This window comes from Phaethon lepturus, unplaced genomic scaffold, assembly GCF_000687285.1.
Source record: "Phaethon lepturus isolate BGI_N335 unplaced genomic scaffold, ASM68728v1 scaffold3995, whole genome shotgun sequence".
NCBI lineage: Eukaryota > Metazoa > Chordata > Aves > Phaethontiformes > Phaethontidae > Phaethon > Phaethon lepturus.
In genome coordinates, this window is record NW_010539698.1 from 6108 (window position 1) to 24262 (window position 18155).

At 37.9% G+C, this 18155-nt stretch overlaps 1 protein-coding gene across 1 annotated transcript in view; it reads right to left on the reverse strand.

The window, feature by feature from the left end:
* Nucleotides 1–1858: 1858 nt before the first annotated feature.
* Nucleotides 1859–18155, reverse strand: part of GPR180 (G protein-coupled receptor 180) — a 23183-nt gene continuing 6886 nt past the window's right edge. The window contains exons 4-9 of the mRNA XM_010287179.1: nucleotides 15022–15202; nucleotides 14764–14813; nucleotides 11055–11212; nucleotides 4574–4765; nucleotides 4139–4216; nucleotides 1859–2446 (exon numbers count right to left, since the gene is read on the reverse strand). Of these exons, the coding sequence (XP_010285481.1) occupies nucleotides 2288–2446; nucleotides 4139–4216; nucleotides 4574–4765; nucleotides 11055–11212; nucleotides 14764–14813; nucleotides 15022–15202 (818 nt within the window). The 3' untranslated portion in view covers nucleotides 1859–2287. The remainder of the gene's footprint in view (nucleotides 2447–4138; nucleotides 4217–4573; nucleotides 4766–11054; nucleotides 11213–14763; nucleotides 14814–15021; nucleotides 15203–18155) is intronic.

Here is an 18155-nt window from a genome sequence, read left to right on the forward strand (position 1 = left end):
CAGACCTGGACAGAAATGCCTGCCTTTTGTACCGCTTGCCACGAGAAAGTGATACTTAATTGGTACAGTTACATTAATAGCAAAATTAAAATTTTATTTTCAAATTGTTGGATTCAATGCCAAACTAAGAGGATGTTACCTGTTGACTTATGAGGCAATCAGGAAAAGATTAAAAGACAACATCTTCTGCTTCATATTTATACACAGATTAACTATGAATTCTGAATTAATTTTATGAATTGTTGTGGGGTGTATTTATAAGGTGAAATTAAGATACCATTTACCTTAATACTGACCGATTGAAGTCAGAGGGACTACAGGAAGTAAGAAAATACTTCTGGAGAACAACACAAATAGAGCACCTCTTCTGAAAGTCACATACAGGTTTGTCTGCATAGATTAAAACTTTTATCATGATGGATCATAAACCGTAAAGTAGTTCTTGTGTCTATCAGAAAATTCTATTTTATGCGTGAATTTCATGCCTTATACATGAGGACAGATAGAACTCTTCCACTGCATTATTGGAGATTTATCAAAAACAGGATGCTTTTTTCTTGAGAAGATGAAAAGTAGAGAGATAAGCAGGGAAATAAAGACTGAAGTTTTAACCAATAATATTTTTGTGTGGTTATCAGAGGAATGTAATAATTAATCTTTTAATCATTCTGAAGATTGTGTGAAATCATAATATCTCATCTTTTCCAGCCTCAACCTGCCATTCTTGATCTGAATTACAAACAATAAGAAAGGAGATGATTTAATGAGCAACGTTGTCATGTTGCCATTTTGCCTTAGTCAAAGGCAAATGTCTAGTTTTGCCTCTAAACTAAAATGGAATAGACTTATGTTTCAACTATGCTCACAACTGAAGCAAACGTGAATGGAAAAGTTAGGGCTATTTTAAAGCTATAACACTGGTGCCTTCATGTTTTCATGGAGACATAATTAAATACACACTGTTAAGAAGAAACAAACATTTGTTTACCAGAAAATAAAATCTATGTTATGGAAAAACACACACATATCGAAAGAAGTAAAAAAAATTGACAAATTTTTGAAGAAAATCCAAACCGGAAGATTTCAGTCACAATGGCAATAGGTATGTTATTACGAAGGAAAAAAAAAATGTCAGCACGATTTAATCACAGTCAATAAATAGGCACTTCAATAAAGTATATATTTACACTGGCTTTCTGAATGCTAGGGCATCACAAAGTAGTATGGCTTTATTACAATGGATGGAAGATGGCAACTACTTAGAACCCAGTGCCAACATGGATTATAACAAATCCAGTGAGTATTTTGTTTTTCAATTATTCATAGAAAATTTAATCCTGATTAAGTATCCTTGGGCAGGAATTCATGGGTAGTTGATGACTGAAACCAACATTTATTTGAAATGCTTCTGTTAATTTAATCTGTGTATATGGCTTAATTATGATTGAATCCTCAATGTAACAGAAATGAATTATATCAGGATTAAAATTCTAGTACCACATCACCCATTCCATTTTCTTTGCTTTTTTTTTTTTTCTTTAAAAGATGTGAGCCTGCTGTTTTAATTACCTTTATGTTGCTATGTCTTCTGAGCCTCAAATACTGCTTAGACCTTCATTACTGTATGGAATTTTTAGTTACATTTATTTAAAAAAATGGCAGATATAAACCCTGTCTTCATTTGCATTAAAACTTTAGCCAGTATGAACATTAGTTGCAAAAAAGGCTTTTCTTTTACACCAATAATAAAGGAAGGTTTCTCGCAGTCAGTTGTGTTTTCTAGAGAACTCTTCCTCTTTTGTTTCCCCTTCTTTTACGCATAAAATGCATTTTCTCTAAAGCATGAAAGTAAAAGAACTTGTACTCATCATTACACATCACACCAATTTCACAACTGGCCTATTTCAGACTTGTTTGAGCTTGTACATGTTTTAAGAACTGCATTTTGTAAGACCTTCAAACCTAGTATTGATATAAAGTAAGGACATTTTTTGTGGCTGTGAATGGGAGAGAAAAGATTCATTATATTTTTCTGTGATACAGCTCAGCACCACATACTACACATAAACAATATTTATAAAATTATTAAAATTATGAATTTTTCCACTACGTAATACTTTTAACAGATTAATCTAGGGACCTTGTGAGACCAGAGGTCTATGAAGTGCTCTGATATTATCACTCATTCTTCCAGTGAAACCAATGTATCACACACCTATGACAAAAATACCTGTATATTTAGATCATTATTGCACATTTATTACATAATGTCTTCTTCCTAAACATCTCAGAAGTGATGTCGATTTTTATGTCCAGAGGATACTGTTAGTGGCAATGTCACTGATGACAGTGAAGATACTTCCCAGTATAGACTATGAGATAGAAAAAGTCTGTAGAGGATAACCATGGAGATGCACTGACAGAGGATAACACCTATGGTAATAATCTAGAGACAACAAAGAGAGAAAAGGAAAAAGTAAGTGAAAAAAAAGCAACACCAAACAACCCACAATAAATTTCTATCAGCATACTGTGTAAATGCTTGAGGTTTAACTTTAAACCTTTTCATACTGCTGCAGTTACAAAAGATTTGAACATGAATCTCAAGCCCAGGATTCAGTCTCTCACACCTGGGTGTTTTTAAATCAGTAGATAGCCCCGGGCAAGTCACATAACCCTTCTGGCGGTCTCTGTTCTGGGGAATTTCAGACTTGCAATTCACCACCCATGCAGTTTCACAAGCAGAGGTGATGTTTAGATATTCTATTCTTACAACAAACAGAGTTGCAGGGCGGGGGGGAAGCCTGGAAACACTTTGCACTAGCACAATCATGGAGCTGTGAGGATAGTGATTTATCAGCCTCACTTAGCCAGACCTCTTTTCAGTGCAATTCTCTTCATCTGTAAAAGATGTGTAAGGCAATATTTATCACACACAGGTAACTACTGTTTCTGAGAAAGCAAAAGTCTAAGTTTATGTACAGAGTCTTTTAAAATGCATGGGGTTTTTTTTAAACAAATACGATATTTACTGATCATGCATTTCTTTATTGCACTGAAGTGCACTGAAAGAAGGAAACACAGCTAAATTATCATAATGTAGGAACTGCAGCTGCACACAATGGTTAAATTTGCTCAAATGCAAGAGCAGAGCAACTGTAACGTCCCTTGAGTAAGCTCAAAATCTCAAAATATTGCAAAAATTTCCTTTACTGATCCCATCTCTAGAGATTGTCCCCCAGTCCTGATGATGTTTTCATCAAGCAACAACAAAAAGTTGCTTCATTAGTAGCTCTAGAAGAGTCTCTTTTCTCCCTAGTTTTTTTTCCTTTTTTTCCGCCCCCCCAAATCAAACACGGTATTTCATTTACTATGTAATTTTAGTGGAACCTTTTTCTTTCTTGTATATATCCTCTACACAAATAAAAGCTCAATTTCCAAAAACATTTGCCTACAAATGCACAGATGGTTATAACCATAAAGAAAAGAAGCAAACTCTACCCCGGAATGAGGTAGTCAGTCACCTGAGATTAGTTGTGCACTTCGTCTGAACATGGCAGGCTCCACACACTAGTTCTCTAGTTCCCAATCCGTTTAAGCAACCGAAAGACCCAGTGAGTCCACCTTTGTTTTTAACTGTTTAGAGCTTACAAACCAAACTACATATTTGGACAGATTTCTTTATCTAAAGAATACAGTTCAGCTACAGGTTCCCCGACCTATTTAGCTACATAAAGCTTTTAAAGGATGAAGACTAAAAAGCAAACAACAACAACAAAAAAATCCACTGATTTATCTTTCTACTAGCTTTGTTAAAAGAATCCCCAAGGTGTTTTTAATTAAAAAGCAAACAAGCAAACAATAAAATGAAACACCCCCTCCACATTTTCCTTTGACTTAACAATCCACCCCCCCCCCCCCCCCAAAAAAAAGATTACCCTTAGATGATTCAAACCTTGTATGCCTTTGTAAAATATGACTCACATTAGCATCAATGAGAGCTGTGTGACTAAGACTTTTCAAGTTGCTTTGGGGTCATAAGATTAACAGCCTAAGAGCATGAGTTTGCTAACAAACACTAAACATGAAGAACAACTACTATTCAAATTCCATCCTCTTTTATCTTGCCTGTACATACCTTTTCTCTTTGATATTCTCTGAATATTACAGAAATGGATGCAAGACATGGGTGGCACAAAAACCAGAGAATGCAGGCCTGAAAGAGAAGATGAGTATAAGTTATAAAATTACTAGATGCCAGCTCAGAAGAAAGAGATGACAGTTAGAGGAACTGCATTTACATTTCTGTCTATTTTATGAACCCATTGTTTAATTTTCAATCAACAGAACGAAAACCACACAATGAAAGGTGGGATTTCTGTTTAAAAAAGCTCTATACTCCTTGTCAAATTAAAACAACTACTCAGAGTATGATGACAGGGTGCAATTTAATCAAATCAGACACTTAAACATTAACTTTCTTATGGAGGAAAAGAATTTAGTGCTTGAGTCAACTGCATGCCACAATTATATTTACAGCAGAAGCGATCGGTTTCTGTGATGCAACCCATACTTTAGCAAAGGTGATATAGAACTCCCTCTTCAGCGTGCTTCTCTCCACTGTGATGATCTGGTAAAGACCAGCAGCCAGTGACACAGCTAGGCAAACTCTGAGGCCAATAAGCAGTCCACTCGCTAAGCCATGGTGTGAATGGTAGCTGTGGTGATTCGTATCTTCAAACTGCTCCCAAATTAATAAAAAGCTCTGGAAGAGAACAACGGCAGCAAAGTACATTTAGTGTAACTGAGGTTACACTGCACCTCAGTGAATCTTCCCATCACATTAAATTATCTGCACAACTGGTCATACTCTGCTCTGCTTGTTGGAGACCACCATGTTACAGAAAAAAACCCAGCCTGAACAGCTTTTTGGCACTATCTATTACTCCAAGTGCAACTGGCAGGAGTCTCACTTCTTGCATTCAGTAAAGTTTGACAAATTAAAGTTTCCTCTAATTTGGACAGAAGGAATGTGGCACCTTAGCATAAGATCCAAAATAATAATCTAGTTAAACAGTCGGCCTACTCAGCAGAGAGCTACGGGGAGGTGTCTCCTTCCACTTGGGATCCACAACCTGTAAAGCTTGTTTCAAAGGCAGGTGACTACGCCTTTTCTTTCAAAATCCTAACAGGATTCACTTTTCTTTTTAAACATGGGGAAGTAAGAGGGTGGTGCTGCTGCCCCTTTTATGCAATAGCCTAAAGGCTCAAGCATTCACCCAGGTTGAACTTGGATCTCCCACAATTCCCTTCTTTGCCTAAAGGATATCCAACTCGCATCTCCCACCTCCTTGGAGAGTGCCCCAACTGCCAGGCTATAGGCTGTTCTTGGGTGGGCCACTCTCCACCCCTTCTACTGAAGCTGTGCCATTGTGGAGAAAAGAATTCAACATCAGCTAGGTCAGAAACTGCGAGCAAGCCTGACTCTGCAAGCAACCCTAGGGTCTAGGAAAGGGAGCGTTGCAGGTGCCAAATGCTGTTCCAACATCTGGACAAACGCTCTAGCCAAGAGACAACTACAGAAAAGGCAGTAATCCTCCTTCACTCTCAGCACTGTATCCTTTTGCTACAGAATCCTATTTTGTAGGAGCACCGTGAGAAAGAATACTGATAGATTCTCTAAGGAAAAATAGACTAAGAAGTGCCTAGTTTCTGAATCTTAGTTGGGTAGAAGGCAGGCGCCTACTTGCTGCATAAAAATTTGGTCTTGCTGAAGAATACCCTTTTAAGGCCTTGGGAATGTTAACGTTATAAATTAGAATATCCATGAAGTTTAGACTCTCCCAGCATCATGTAGCAGCTGAATGTCACTTTGAGACTTGAATATACACTGGAATCCAGTCCACCTACGGCACACATCTAACTTGCACTTAGGTTTCAGGTGTCTAATGAAGCAGGCTTTCTGAAGAAAGGTAGGCAAATTTGATTTATATGAGTGAGGTACCTCTGAAGACCTTCAGAAGCAGACATTGTATGCCTCAATTTAGGAATCTAAATTAGTCAGATTCCTTTCTGAACACATTCAAAGGCTCTCTCACTACATTAACTACACAAAGACAAAAAGGTTACTGATAGTAACTTTTTTTCCTAAAACGTGTAATCCACCTGTTCCTTCCAAAGGTGGGTGTCCTTGACTCCCATCAGTTAAGACAGGATCAGTTTTCCTTAGAATACCCTTAAAGAGTACTCTCTTGCTTTTCCCCTCCCTTACTCAGGCCATGACACAGCAAGCATGACTGTTATTTCAGTCACTCCTCAACTACCTGGATGGAAAATGGAAGGATGGGAGAGGGACAGATGTGAAGCATGCAAGTCTTGAACATCACTGATTACTAGTAAACAATCAGACCAACATGCTTCAAAAGTTCCCAACATAACACTCTACTTCTGAGTAACTCCAAGCAAACACCTTCAAATGATCAAATTGCTTGACTGAGAATTCTGTCAAGGAGTAAGACTGAAATAAGACTAAATGGCTCCCGAGATACAGCATGGTGTTTGGTAAAGTTGTGTCTACAGCACTAGCTTTGGCATGAAATCGATGAATTCCTATCACAGAAGTTATTTCAGTTCAGGTAGAACATGCTCAGCCAACAAACAAGGGTTCTACCACAGTTACAAAAATCACTGCAGTCTTGTACAGAGCATTTTCCTGTTTGACATTTACACTTGGGAATAGCCAAAGTATTAAACTTCCCTGGGATGGACATACACTGCCCGAGAAAACAAACAAACAAACAAACAAACAAACAAACAAACAAACAAACAAGCAAAAAAACAACAAAAAAAAAAACCCAACCAACAATCCACCTACATACAAATCTTCCTGACTAAAGCATGCATCTAGGAGAAAGAAATACAAGCTGATGGAGATGGGACCGTGATACTACTTTAAGAAGAAACTGGGTAGATCCCAGGGACAGCTTAACCCTAAAGAACAGAGCTCATGAGGGTCTGAATTTTCCTTAATCTACACCAATAGTAACAGCAATGAAGGAAGCCACTGTCATGAGAAGATGAGAAAGCGCTGAAGTAAAGGAATCATGAGAACCAAGTCCAAATTCTCATGGGAAAATAATGTCTGACAGCAGGGTATGCTCTGGACTAGCCCTATAAAGAGTGTAAACTGTGTTAACAACACAGGAATCAGCTGAGCAAAGACTGCGTGTAGTGACAGCAATGCAAGATCACAGAAGTCCAGCTTCCTTCAGTTCTGTTAGATTATTCCAAAATAAGCAGAAGGCAGAGGCATTTGAGGCAGAGATGGAACCGTCAGTGCAACACACTGGAAACTCGGACAAGGTGAACCCACATCATTGCTCTCACTATGAGCTGGGACTGTTCTCACTCACCAGAGAAAAACAGGATCCTATAAAAAACAGAGAAATCTGTGCTATGGAGTGTTTCTAGCTAACAATGGATTAGGCAATCTGTTCTCAGTGTAGGAAGAGCTTTCATAGACAAGCATGATCTTGAAGTAAAAATCTCTTTGGCTGGCTATGCCTGAGAAATTAAGGTCAATAAGCCCTGAAGTCCCTTACCTTGACCGCAGAATGGCATACATCAGCTCACTTAGCTGCGGTATCAGGAACAAGCTGAGAAAACACCCAGATGCCAACTTGCTGAAGCGGATATTAGAGACATTTTATTGTTGGCAGTGAGCAGAACTATGTTTGAGCTCTGAGAAGAAATCAGGGGGAAAATCCTAACTGTTATACAGAAGAATGACTCTGCTTAGGCTGTAGACAACAGAACTAGATGAGCTAGCTGAAGAGCTGACTCGCACTAGCTATGTTCAACATTGAAGTCACAACTACTCCTTCATAAAGCGAGGGAGAATGATCATCTCCTTGTTTACATAATACACTGTTCAAAATGCCTGACTTCACCTGCACATACTCCTGACCTATCTTGGTTCACAGTGGGCATGAACCACTGTCCAGCACTGGTCGCCCTCCACAACTGCTAGAAGAATGTTTGCCACGGACATCATCTTGAAACTCCACATCCATACAATGAAGAACCAGACACTCTTTTTGTCATGAGGAAACAATTACAGTAGAACGCCTCCTCCCCTTCACTATGCCAACATTAACTTTATGGTAAGCCAAGATAACGTATTGATCTCCAGGAAAGGCAGGTTCTGATGGGACAGATCATCTCTGAGAGGCCAGGGTAAGGGGGAAGCAAAAGGGAAATTAAAAGTAGCAGCAAGCAAAGTGGATTAACTAGCTGCTTCTAACTGTATCTACTACTTGGGTACCTGATGCCATGCAATGCCAGTACAGTAAAAAAAATGTTTTAGATCTAAGGTTAGAGGCAGAGCTCACTCTGAGCACACCTTTGGGGTATACCTAAGTACCCCTGTGAAGCATGATGTCTAACGCAGTAAGACTCCGTCTTTGAACAGGTTCAAAGTGATCAGCTGTCTTTCTAGAATCACTGCCTCCACTCCGATCGGCCTTGAAAACAGAAACTGCTCAGGTCTATCTGATGGGAAAGGCCTGCCATCAAGAAAACATTTTGAAGAAGGTTTGCATCTCGGCAGCAGAGCAGAACCTTTAATGAATACAGAGTGGCCTGGGAATCTTTTGTTCTGAGGCTTAAATAATGAACAAGTTAAGGCAAAGGGAGGTGCTGAATGGCAGGCTTGTCCCTCCTTTGAGATGCTACGTCTTTGCAGCCGCAAAGACCACAAGAGATTTTCTGACTAGGCGGCTGTGTCCACCTTACACTGATGGCAACCTGTAAACATAGCCCGGGAAATAGCTGACATTTCGGAAAGAACAAAGAGAAAGAATCCATAGCATCAGTACAAAGAGGACAAAAAACCCTGAAAATTTGCCGAGTAATTTGAACTAGTAGCAGGCAAACAGGGTCAGATAGTTTGCCAGTCAAAACTGCAGTTAAGTTGAAGAATAACATGTTTTCACAGGCTGTCCACTTGCTTGACTTCCCTGAAAATGAGGACAGGCAGTGTAGGTCAATAAAACTAACACAGTTCAATCTCTGACTGCTGCATTGGGGTAAAGCATGTGGTTTCCAGCACCCTCCACAGCAAGTCCTCAGAACGCCTCTGATTATCCATGTAAGTCTGTCCAACCTCTGGCATGGGAGGAAGCTGGCTGTTCCATAAGCATCTCCGGGAAAGAGCAGGACAGAAAGGAGGTTATTCTATTTTAATCATTAAAAGTGCTCATTGATTGCCCTGTTACAGCAGGTCCAACACCTGCGTCAACCTAAACAGACCAGTGAACAACAGATGAATCCAGACAATGAAGTCTTGAGGTCACCACCTTTGATAGCAGTGATGCAGTCTGGATCCTGAGACCAACAGCTGCATTCTGTATTAAGGAGAAGTAATCTGGCAAAATGTGTATTTTGTATATACTGAACTATGAGATGGAAAACATCCTCTCCACAAGAGGCAAGGATACTCTTGGTGTCAGGGAACTTTTGCTGGAGACAGCAGACACTAAGATGGGGGTGCAAAATCACCCAGGCAATGATGTACTCTGATATCCATATTCTGTTCCTACAAGACTCCTGCCAAACCTGACATTCCCAACGGTACCAGGAAGAGAGATGTGGTAAAGCTGTGCCTTCATGGCGAAAAGTAAGATAGCCAACTTTGTGCCAATGCTCCAGGGGTGCTCAATGAGCCAACACAAATGTGTAATGGACCAGTACTGGGGGAAGCAGCACATACATCTGATACCTGTCCCAATTTCTACCACATGTAACAACCCAAAAAAAGATCAAGCTGATGATACTCAAGTGTCCTTTCTATGTATAGTAAAAAGGAAACAACAAAAAACTTTCCATCACAAGTGACAGAGCACTAACACACCCATATGTACATAAAAGCGGAGAGGCATGAATAAAATTAAATAGTTCAGAAGTCTTCTTTACTACGAGCATGTAAAATTTCTGGTGCTAGATGGGTGTCAAAGTAAGGTGGAATGAACCTATCTTTAAATTTCAACAGCCACATTGACCTTAATAGTCTTTGGTTTATATTCTTAATTAGCAAGAAATGTCAGCTCCCAGCTATTCTTAACGTTTTAGCAGTCCACTTATTTAGTTTGGAAGCAGCACTAATTACAGATACTACTCAAATGGCACAAAATCTTCTGTATAATCTCTTCCTCATTACTGTCTCCAGTTCCTCCCTGCTCTTCTCTTTCTCAATGGCTTTCAGATTTTCTTGTCTTTATGCTGTGATTTAAAAAAATTTGTTTACAAAAGGCACCACCAGGGTTGGATGATCTCCATTACAATTTACTTTTAAGTTACTGGTTTACTTGACTTTCTAATTTATACTAATGGAAAATATTTGAATGAAATTATGTGTCAGACCATTTGTATATTTATATTTGCAAGACCAATCCTGCACATGAACCTTTCAAGAATTCCCTTGAAAGGGAATTGATTGAAAAGACCATTAGACATCCTATCTGTGTAGTTCTAAGAGGAGGACACTAAGGATTTCAATTTTTTCTGGTGACAGAAAGAATTGCTCACAGCAGCTTTTCTCATCTTTCCTCTCATGCTGCTTGTTGTCACTCCCCACAATGTAGTTCACAACCCCTCAGTTGTACTGATTACGACTATTTATAGGATCACATTATAAATCAGATCAGTAATACGATTGTGCTGAAATTTTTTTTTAAATCTAGATCATTCCACTAATCTGGTTTACAGTATAATGCTATGAACAATTGGCACAACCAGGAGTTTGGAAAACTGTGGGAACTTCTTAAGTGGTTTTACTACTGAACAAAAACATACTGTGGAGCTACACCTTAAATTGTTAAAGTAAAGAGAAGGTGTTGTTACCTATTAGACATACTGGGTGCACATTATGCTGTGGGGTTTTTTTTCAGTCTTGATACTCCTTCCCTCATAAAATATTGAAATCAGTTTGCTCATGGTTCTGTCATACTTAACAGAAGCTGTATATTTCAGTATAAGAATGAATATAAAATACAAACCTGTGTAACAACAACTACTACAGCAATGCCAGTAGATGTTGGAGTAGAATCCCACTGAAGAGGTCTGCCATGAGATTTCTTCATTCTGCCTATTGTCCAACCCATACAGAGACTCAACAATAAATACAGCATTTGTATCTGTGAGACTATGTCACACACTATGGAAAACAAAAGAAAAATAAATAGAGTTACAACAGAAATAAAGCTTTTTCTAAAGCAAAGAGAAGTGTTCTATATACGCACAAATGAAGGATGGATGTTTATGCCTCTGTATCACCTTTAAACATAATTCTGATGATAGTTTGACTAGCTGAGATTGCTTTGCAACAAAATATGGATATTTTGAGCAGTTTCCAGTGACCAAACAAATCACCATCAGCTTTCCTCTAGTTATGTTGCAGTTCTGCAACAACATGGGCACAGCACCACATCCTTCCAAATCCCACTCTTGTGTCAAAGAAGTCTGGGCTCAGGAGTCCATCTGCATAAATAGACTTATAAATGCTAAAGAACTAGAATCATATGTATGTTAAACATACTGCAAATATGAAACATGATGAAATGAACTCCCTTCTTTGCTCTGAAAAACTTCTGTTAAAAAAATCAGATAGTTGCATTGTACTTTAAATTAATTGCACTTTGTGTTCAGGATGCAGTAGCTTGCAACAGAAAGCACAAATATTTAGGACAAATTCCACTCTCAGATACTTAAAGGGGAAAATATAATGAATAACCCTAACACAAACTTCATTTGGAGAAACAACTTGCCTGTGTTTCTTTTTATTAAATGCAAACTACCTTTGCCTCATTTTGCTACATCCATTTTTTTTGCTCTGTTTGGGAACAATTAACACATACTCCATAAAGTTACGTTCTTAATCAGCATCTCAAGCCTGTGTTTGAAGCTGTATCTGAATAAAGAAAACTTCAAGCTAGAATATATTAAATCCTTTACTTGTTAGCCTTGCTGAAATACTACCAGCAGTAAAAAGAACTGAAGATTTCTTTCTGGCTGATTGTTAGCTTAACACCTAGTAAGTTTTTGACTGAAACTGATGGAACAATTTTTAAAGTTAGTGTTTGGACTTGAAAGTAACCTTGCTCATTGAACTGACATAGCAGAAGTGTACGAGAAAAATTGATTCTTATATTATATAAATTGCAAATTTGGTTCAGAAACTAGACATTAGGCACTACACACAACAATGCTTTCTTTTTCACTTGATTAATATTTTAGTTCAATTAAATTTGTTCCGTATTTGTAATTTTTTCTTACACTATCAGGTACAAGAAAAATATCTCTATGTCACAAAAGCAAATTTCTACTTTTATATAACTGGACGATATTATAAAAAATAAATGTACTTCCACATTTACTAAAAATATTGGCACAGAAAATGTTGCCACCATACAGAGATTAGTATGCATACAAGGGAAGCGCGTCAAATGAAGATCAGCTACAATATTTCCCTGACACCCAGCAATACTAGCAAAATATGGATATAAAACAGACTTCAACATGTTATTCCTGGGATATACGTGGTATTCTCACAGTTTATACGCTTAAATGCTTTTTAACGTATTCAGACACCTTTGCTGTTCAAGAAATGTCAAGAGCTTTTAGTAAACACAAACTTGCTCATTCTTTAATAAAATGAACTGGCATTGACTTTGGGCAAAACGGTCTTGGAATGGTTTTACAATGCTAGCTATGGAGACATAGAACTTGCTAGAAAAAAATATTAATTGACACCAAACCAGCATCACAGACCCAAGCTAGAGAAATGACTGAACAAATTTGAATGTTCTAGAGAGCATTTCATTTTCTCTCACTCCTTAAGATAACTTGCTCTCTAAGTTATAGCCAGACATCAGCTCTCAGTCATATCTTGGATACAGATATTGCTCTGCTTCAGTTTCAGTGTGGCAACAATTCAAGACAAAATGGTGTAAGACAAAAATTCAGTACTGGCTTTAATCGTTAACATCTCATACACCTTGCCAGAAAATAAGAAGGTTGAGAGAAATTTCTAAAATTATAATAAACCTACGATATCCACGGTCAGTGTAAAGTCACATGTCACTCAGCTGATATTTGTGATGTGTAAATTTGTCTAATTTCATCACAATTCATCTTTTTTGGCTGTTCAACAGGCATAACAACATTCTTTGACTTTTCACATTTTGATCTTATCAAAAGTTAAAAGATCCCTATTTGTGATGCTTTTGAGTGCCAGCATTATTTGTGTGATTTGTGTGATAAATTAGATTGAGGGTCAGGTCTTCATACACAGTAAAGATTAAATCATGGTAGAAAAAGAAAGATTTCTTGGGACAGTATCTGAACAAGTGTCTAGAAACAAATTCTGGCTCCACTGCAGTCAATAGAAATTCTGCCATTTACTTTTAACTTGTATTTCTGTTCTGATATAGGAAAAACCTTCCATCTTCAAACTATTCTACTTGCTATCAGCCATTCTTCAGAATGGTAATTGACACTGAAGCTTTTCCCATTTCTGTGACTTCTGCTCTTTTACTGTTTTGGGAACCACAAACCTTAAAAACAGTAGAAAAGAAAAACTCTCTTAGTTTTATTTCAAAAAAATATCATTTTATTCTTAGTAGCCTTGCTTTAAGCAAATAAAAGTGGGCTCTTCAATACATACACAGAAAATCTAACATGCAGCTACTTTCTCTGAAGTTCTGGTTGGGTAGTGAACACTGGGTTTCTCACTTGGGAGGAGTTATGACTATGTCCATATTCTCTATTTAATTTCATTTCAGGAGACGAGGAGGAAAGTTTAAGAATACAGCTGCTAGAGAGGCTGCAAGGAGCTGCTAACTCAAATGGTTAAAGCAAGGAAGAGGCAATTACTGCGGTGCAAAGTGCCATCAAGAGGCTGTTAATTCCAACTGCAAGCTTCTAAATGAACCCTAGGAAGGGAAATGTTTTCTATATAGGCTGTTACTCTCCAAGGCTACCTCACTACCACAGTACTACTTTCTTGGAGTGCTTCAAGCCAACCAAAAGGCAATGTATTTGTTTAGAAAGAACCCCCAATGCTTCAAATGTGAGCCACAGAAAAAAAACCCCAACAACAATATTTAGCCCTGAAGAACCCAGCAGGAGTAAATCACTACATTTTGGGAAGGGATGTTATAGAAATTCAGTTCCAGTGAGAACTCAGAATATCTATACAGAGTGGAGAAAAATGCTTTGTTAACATCAATTCTTCACATAAGCATTTTTTGCGTCACTCTAATCATAGCACTCGTGCGGTAAAACATTTTTCATTATAATCAATGTTAAATTTGCTAGTGAAATGACACACTCCATAAAATGTTAATAAGTTTCCTAAAAAGCTTCGCTACTCTAGATCATGCAAACTCCACAAAACCCTTCAATGTCCCCAATGAAACATTTACTCATGTGATAGGCATGCATTTAAGTGTTTGTAGGATGGAATCTTCAGACAAGAAAATCCTTTAAAAAATCCTAAGCAATATCACAATTATATAACTTTAAATACCATTATTGTAAACATCAAGAATAAAACCTGTTGTTCAGAAGAGCAACTTTTAGTATTTTATTTTAAAAATCCAGTGATATGGTCCAAGATCATAATACAGTCCAACAACAGCATTCACTCATGTATTCTAGAAATTCATGTGTAGGAATATGTAAGAAACAGTAGACGAGCATACTCACATTCTGCCAGACTTCCCATAAAAGGTGCTCCTATTCCATCTTTAGAATAACTGATAAAAGAATAAAAAGATGGTATTTTTAAGTGAGTGAGTCTTAAACTTGTGTTATTTCTGAAATTTAGGCATTTAGGCAATGATGTAGTTCTAAAAAGTCAGTCCTATGTTTTGTCACAATCACCACAGGAAAGATCCTGTACCGATCTTTACAACACAATGTTCTTCTAGTCTTAAGACTGAAAGCAAAAATAAGCAAAGGTACCTTGAGAAATGCAGGTAGTTGGCAAAAGCTGAACCAGCCTGCAACAATAATGCAATTGTCAACACCTTTAATACAGTATGCATAGGTCCACGCTTCTTAATTGTTTGCCATAGGGACTGTGCATATATGCAAGCAGTTACGAAGTACGCTAGGACAAGCAGGAAAAAGAATTCATGTAATCCTGTGAAAAAAGAAATACAGCTTAGTTTTTATATAGAAATGTTGCTGCTAGCAGGAAATAACTAAAACACAACATACTTTTTATATAAGCACTGGGAAATACTTAGTAACTGTCACCCAAAGGTGGTAGTACAGATAAAATGAGTAAATCTGAGCCTATTTTATCCAAAAAAGTCAGTGAATTTTTTCAGAGAGCTGGTTATTGTTTGATCTGATAAGTACTTTTTATTCAGCAACACCTTTTCTGAGTGTAGAGAGATTCTTTCAAATATGAATACCTTTGCAGCAATTACTGAAATAGCATAAAGTGACATACAGTTTCTTGATAAACAAACAATAATTGTAGCCCATTTGATCAGCCAGAAACATATTTATTGAAGGACTCATTTTTAGCTCTTTTTTTTTGCTTCAATTTTTAAAGGCACAATCTGAGATGAGAGAAACCTGTAACAGACTTAGGCTGAATCTATTTAACCACTGGGTGTCACTCTTCCTCCACATAAAGTAGTTAGTCCAAGAAGCGCAGTTGACCAAGACAGAAAACTTCTAGATAAAGAAAAATTGAAAGAAAAATCCCACAGAAAACAATAGTAAGTTCGTAAAACTGATTTTTTTTAACAAATCTGAAAAAAGTTTTTAGTATTATTTACAAAACAGAAGTCCTCTAATTTTCAGTCTGGCAGTAGCCTGGTAAAATGCTTCCCTGAAGACCTGGATATCTTTTCTATTGTCCAGGAGCTTTGCAATCCACCGTATGAGCTCCCAAAGGGTCACAGGCAGCGAGCTTTAAGCAAAACTGAGTAAACAGAAATTTCTCACAGAAAACTTAGTTTTTCTTCTCCATCTTCCTTGAAACCAAGTGGTGCCCACAGAATCAGGTTCTGAACAAAGTTTTTCCTCCAGCAACAAAACAATTCTGCTAAAAACTTCAACCAGCTTTCTGGGTGTCTTACTGCTTCAAAAGACACCCACTGAAGTTGGCAAGGATTCTGTAGATAAATTATTATTTCTCACCATGACAAATGGGTACACATGTAAAACTTTTTAGGAAAAAATCAACTACCTTTTAATAAACACTAAACATTTAGGATAGAAAGCTCCTTCCAATCAAAGACAGACCTGGAGTCCTGAGCACCGGAAAGACATGGACCTGTTGGAGCAGGTTCAGAGGAGAGTCACCAAAATGATCATAGTGATAGAACACCTCTCTTAGAAGGACAGGCTGAGAGAGTTGGAGTTGCTGAGCCTGAAGAGAAGGCTCCAGGGAGACCTTACTGCAGCCTTCCAGTACTTAAAGGAGGCTTATAAGAAAGATGGGGACAGACTTTTTAGCAGGGCCGGTAGCTATAGGACAAGGGGTAATGGTTTTAAACTAAGCAGATCAGGTTGCCCAGGGAAGTGGTGGAGTCACCATCACTGGAGGTGTTAAAAAAAATGCGTAGATGTGGCATTTTGGGACATGATGGTGTTGGGTTGACTGTTGGACTTGATGATCCTAGAGGTCTTTTCCAACCTTAATGATCCTACGATTCTACAAGAGGGTAGAATTAGACTAGACCTGAGGAAGAAAGTTTTCCCAATGAGGATGGTGAAACACTGGCACAGGTTGCCCAAGGGATGTGGTAGATGACCCATCTCTGGGTCCATTCAAGCTCAGGTTGGAGGGGGCTCTGAGCAACCTGATCTAGTTGAAGATGTTCCTACTCATTGCAGGAGGCCTGGAGTAGATGACCTTTAAAGGTCCCTTCCAACCTCAACTATTCTATGATTGCCTTTAGGCCAAAAGGGTTGATGAGAAAGTTGCACTGAAATGCAATTATAAAAAACCCAGAAGGCTAATTTTCAACCTGTCTTTTTTAAGTTTCCTGAGTCTCAAGTAACTTAAGAGTTGACAGAGAAAATAAAACATATATACCTTAATTTGAAACATCTAACTTTAAGGATTTTCAAAATGCTGTCTACCTGGTCAGCTGCCCTTAGAAATACTACATTCCATTGGTATGATGTCTTTCATAAGAAAAACTACCATATAAAATGATAAAAGATTACTTGCTAGGGATCAGAAGCCAGGCCTCCTCCTCCCTCAAGGAGGAAAGGCAAGAAGGCAAACATCTTAATCACAATGTTACGGTCTCAAGTTCTTTCCTATACTTTCCTTATAGTCCATTTAATTTTGAGATCTCCTGTGTCAGGGCACTTTAGTTACTAAAGTGAAAGATGACCTAACTAGAACCATCTGGAACTATGTAGTTTTTAGTTTCCCTAGTGAAAGAACCAAGAAATGAAGCTGGATCTTTTCTTTGATGCCCTAATGATCTATGCTGCACATCTCTATGGAGAAAGGACAAAAATTATTCCCAAAAGATGCGTTTTAAAAAAAAAAAAAAAAAAAAAGAGAGAGAGAGAAGAAATCCTCCTCGGTTCTTTGACAGTAGACACAGGCATGTAACTTTTCATGGCATGTAACAGGATTCACGGCAGTGTTGCAGGTTTTAATTCTGAATAAACAGAGGTGTTCCTCTGCAACTGTGGAAGACATGGCATGTAAAGCTCCTGTTTCCTACTTGTTAGATCTAAATTCATGCATCCAACACATTTACACACCTCCTCACTGAGCATGCGAGAGTTCTGCTTCCAAGTGCTCAAGGTCTTTTTACAAAATTAATATAGAGCTGAGATGCCTCTCTAGGGGGTCGGTACACCACTTTTAAGGGCCACATGATGTGTTATAGCTGGTTTGCCCCTTCATTTAGCAAAAGAATGCTACCACTGTTTTTTCAGAATAAGTAAATTAATTTAGAATTCACTTCTGGATACGTAATTCGCCAAATAAAAACTGCCAACTAAGTTTGTAGATTAAGAAGCACAGTTAAGAAGTTAAACAGGTAAGTCAATGTATTAGCCTTGAAATACAGATGGTTAACAGTGCTACTTTCTTACAGATTCTGCTGAAC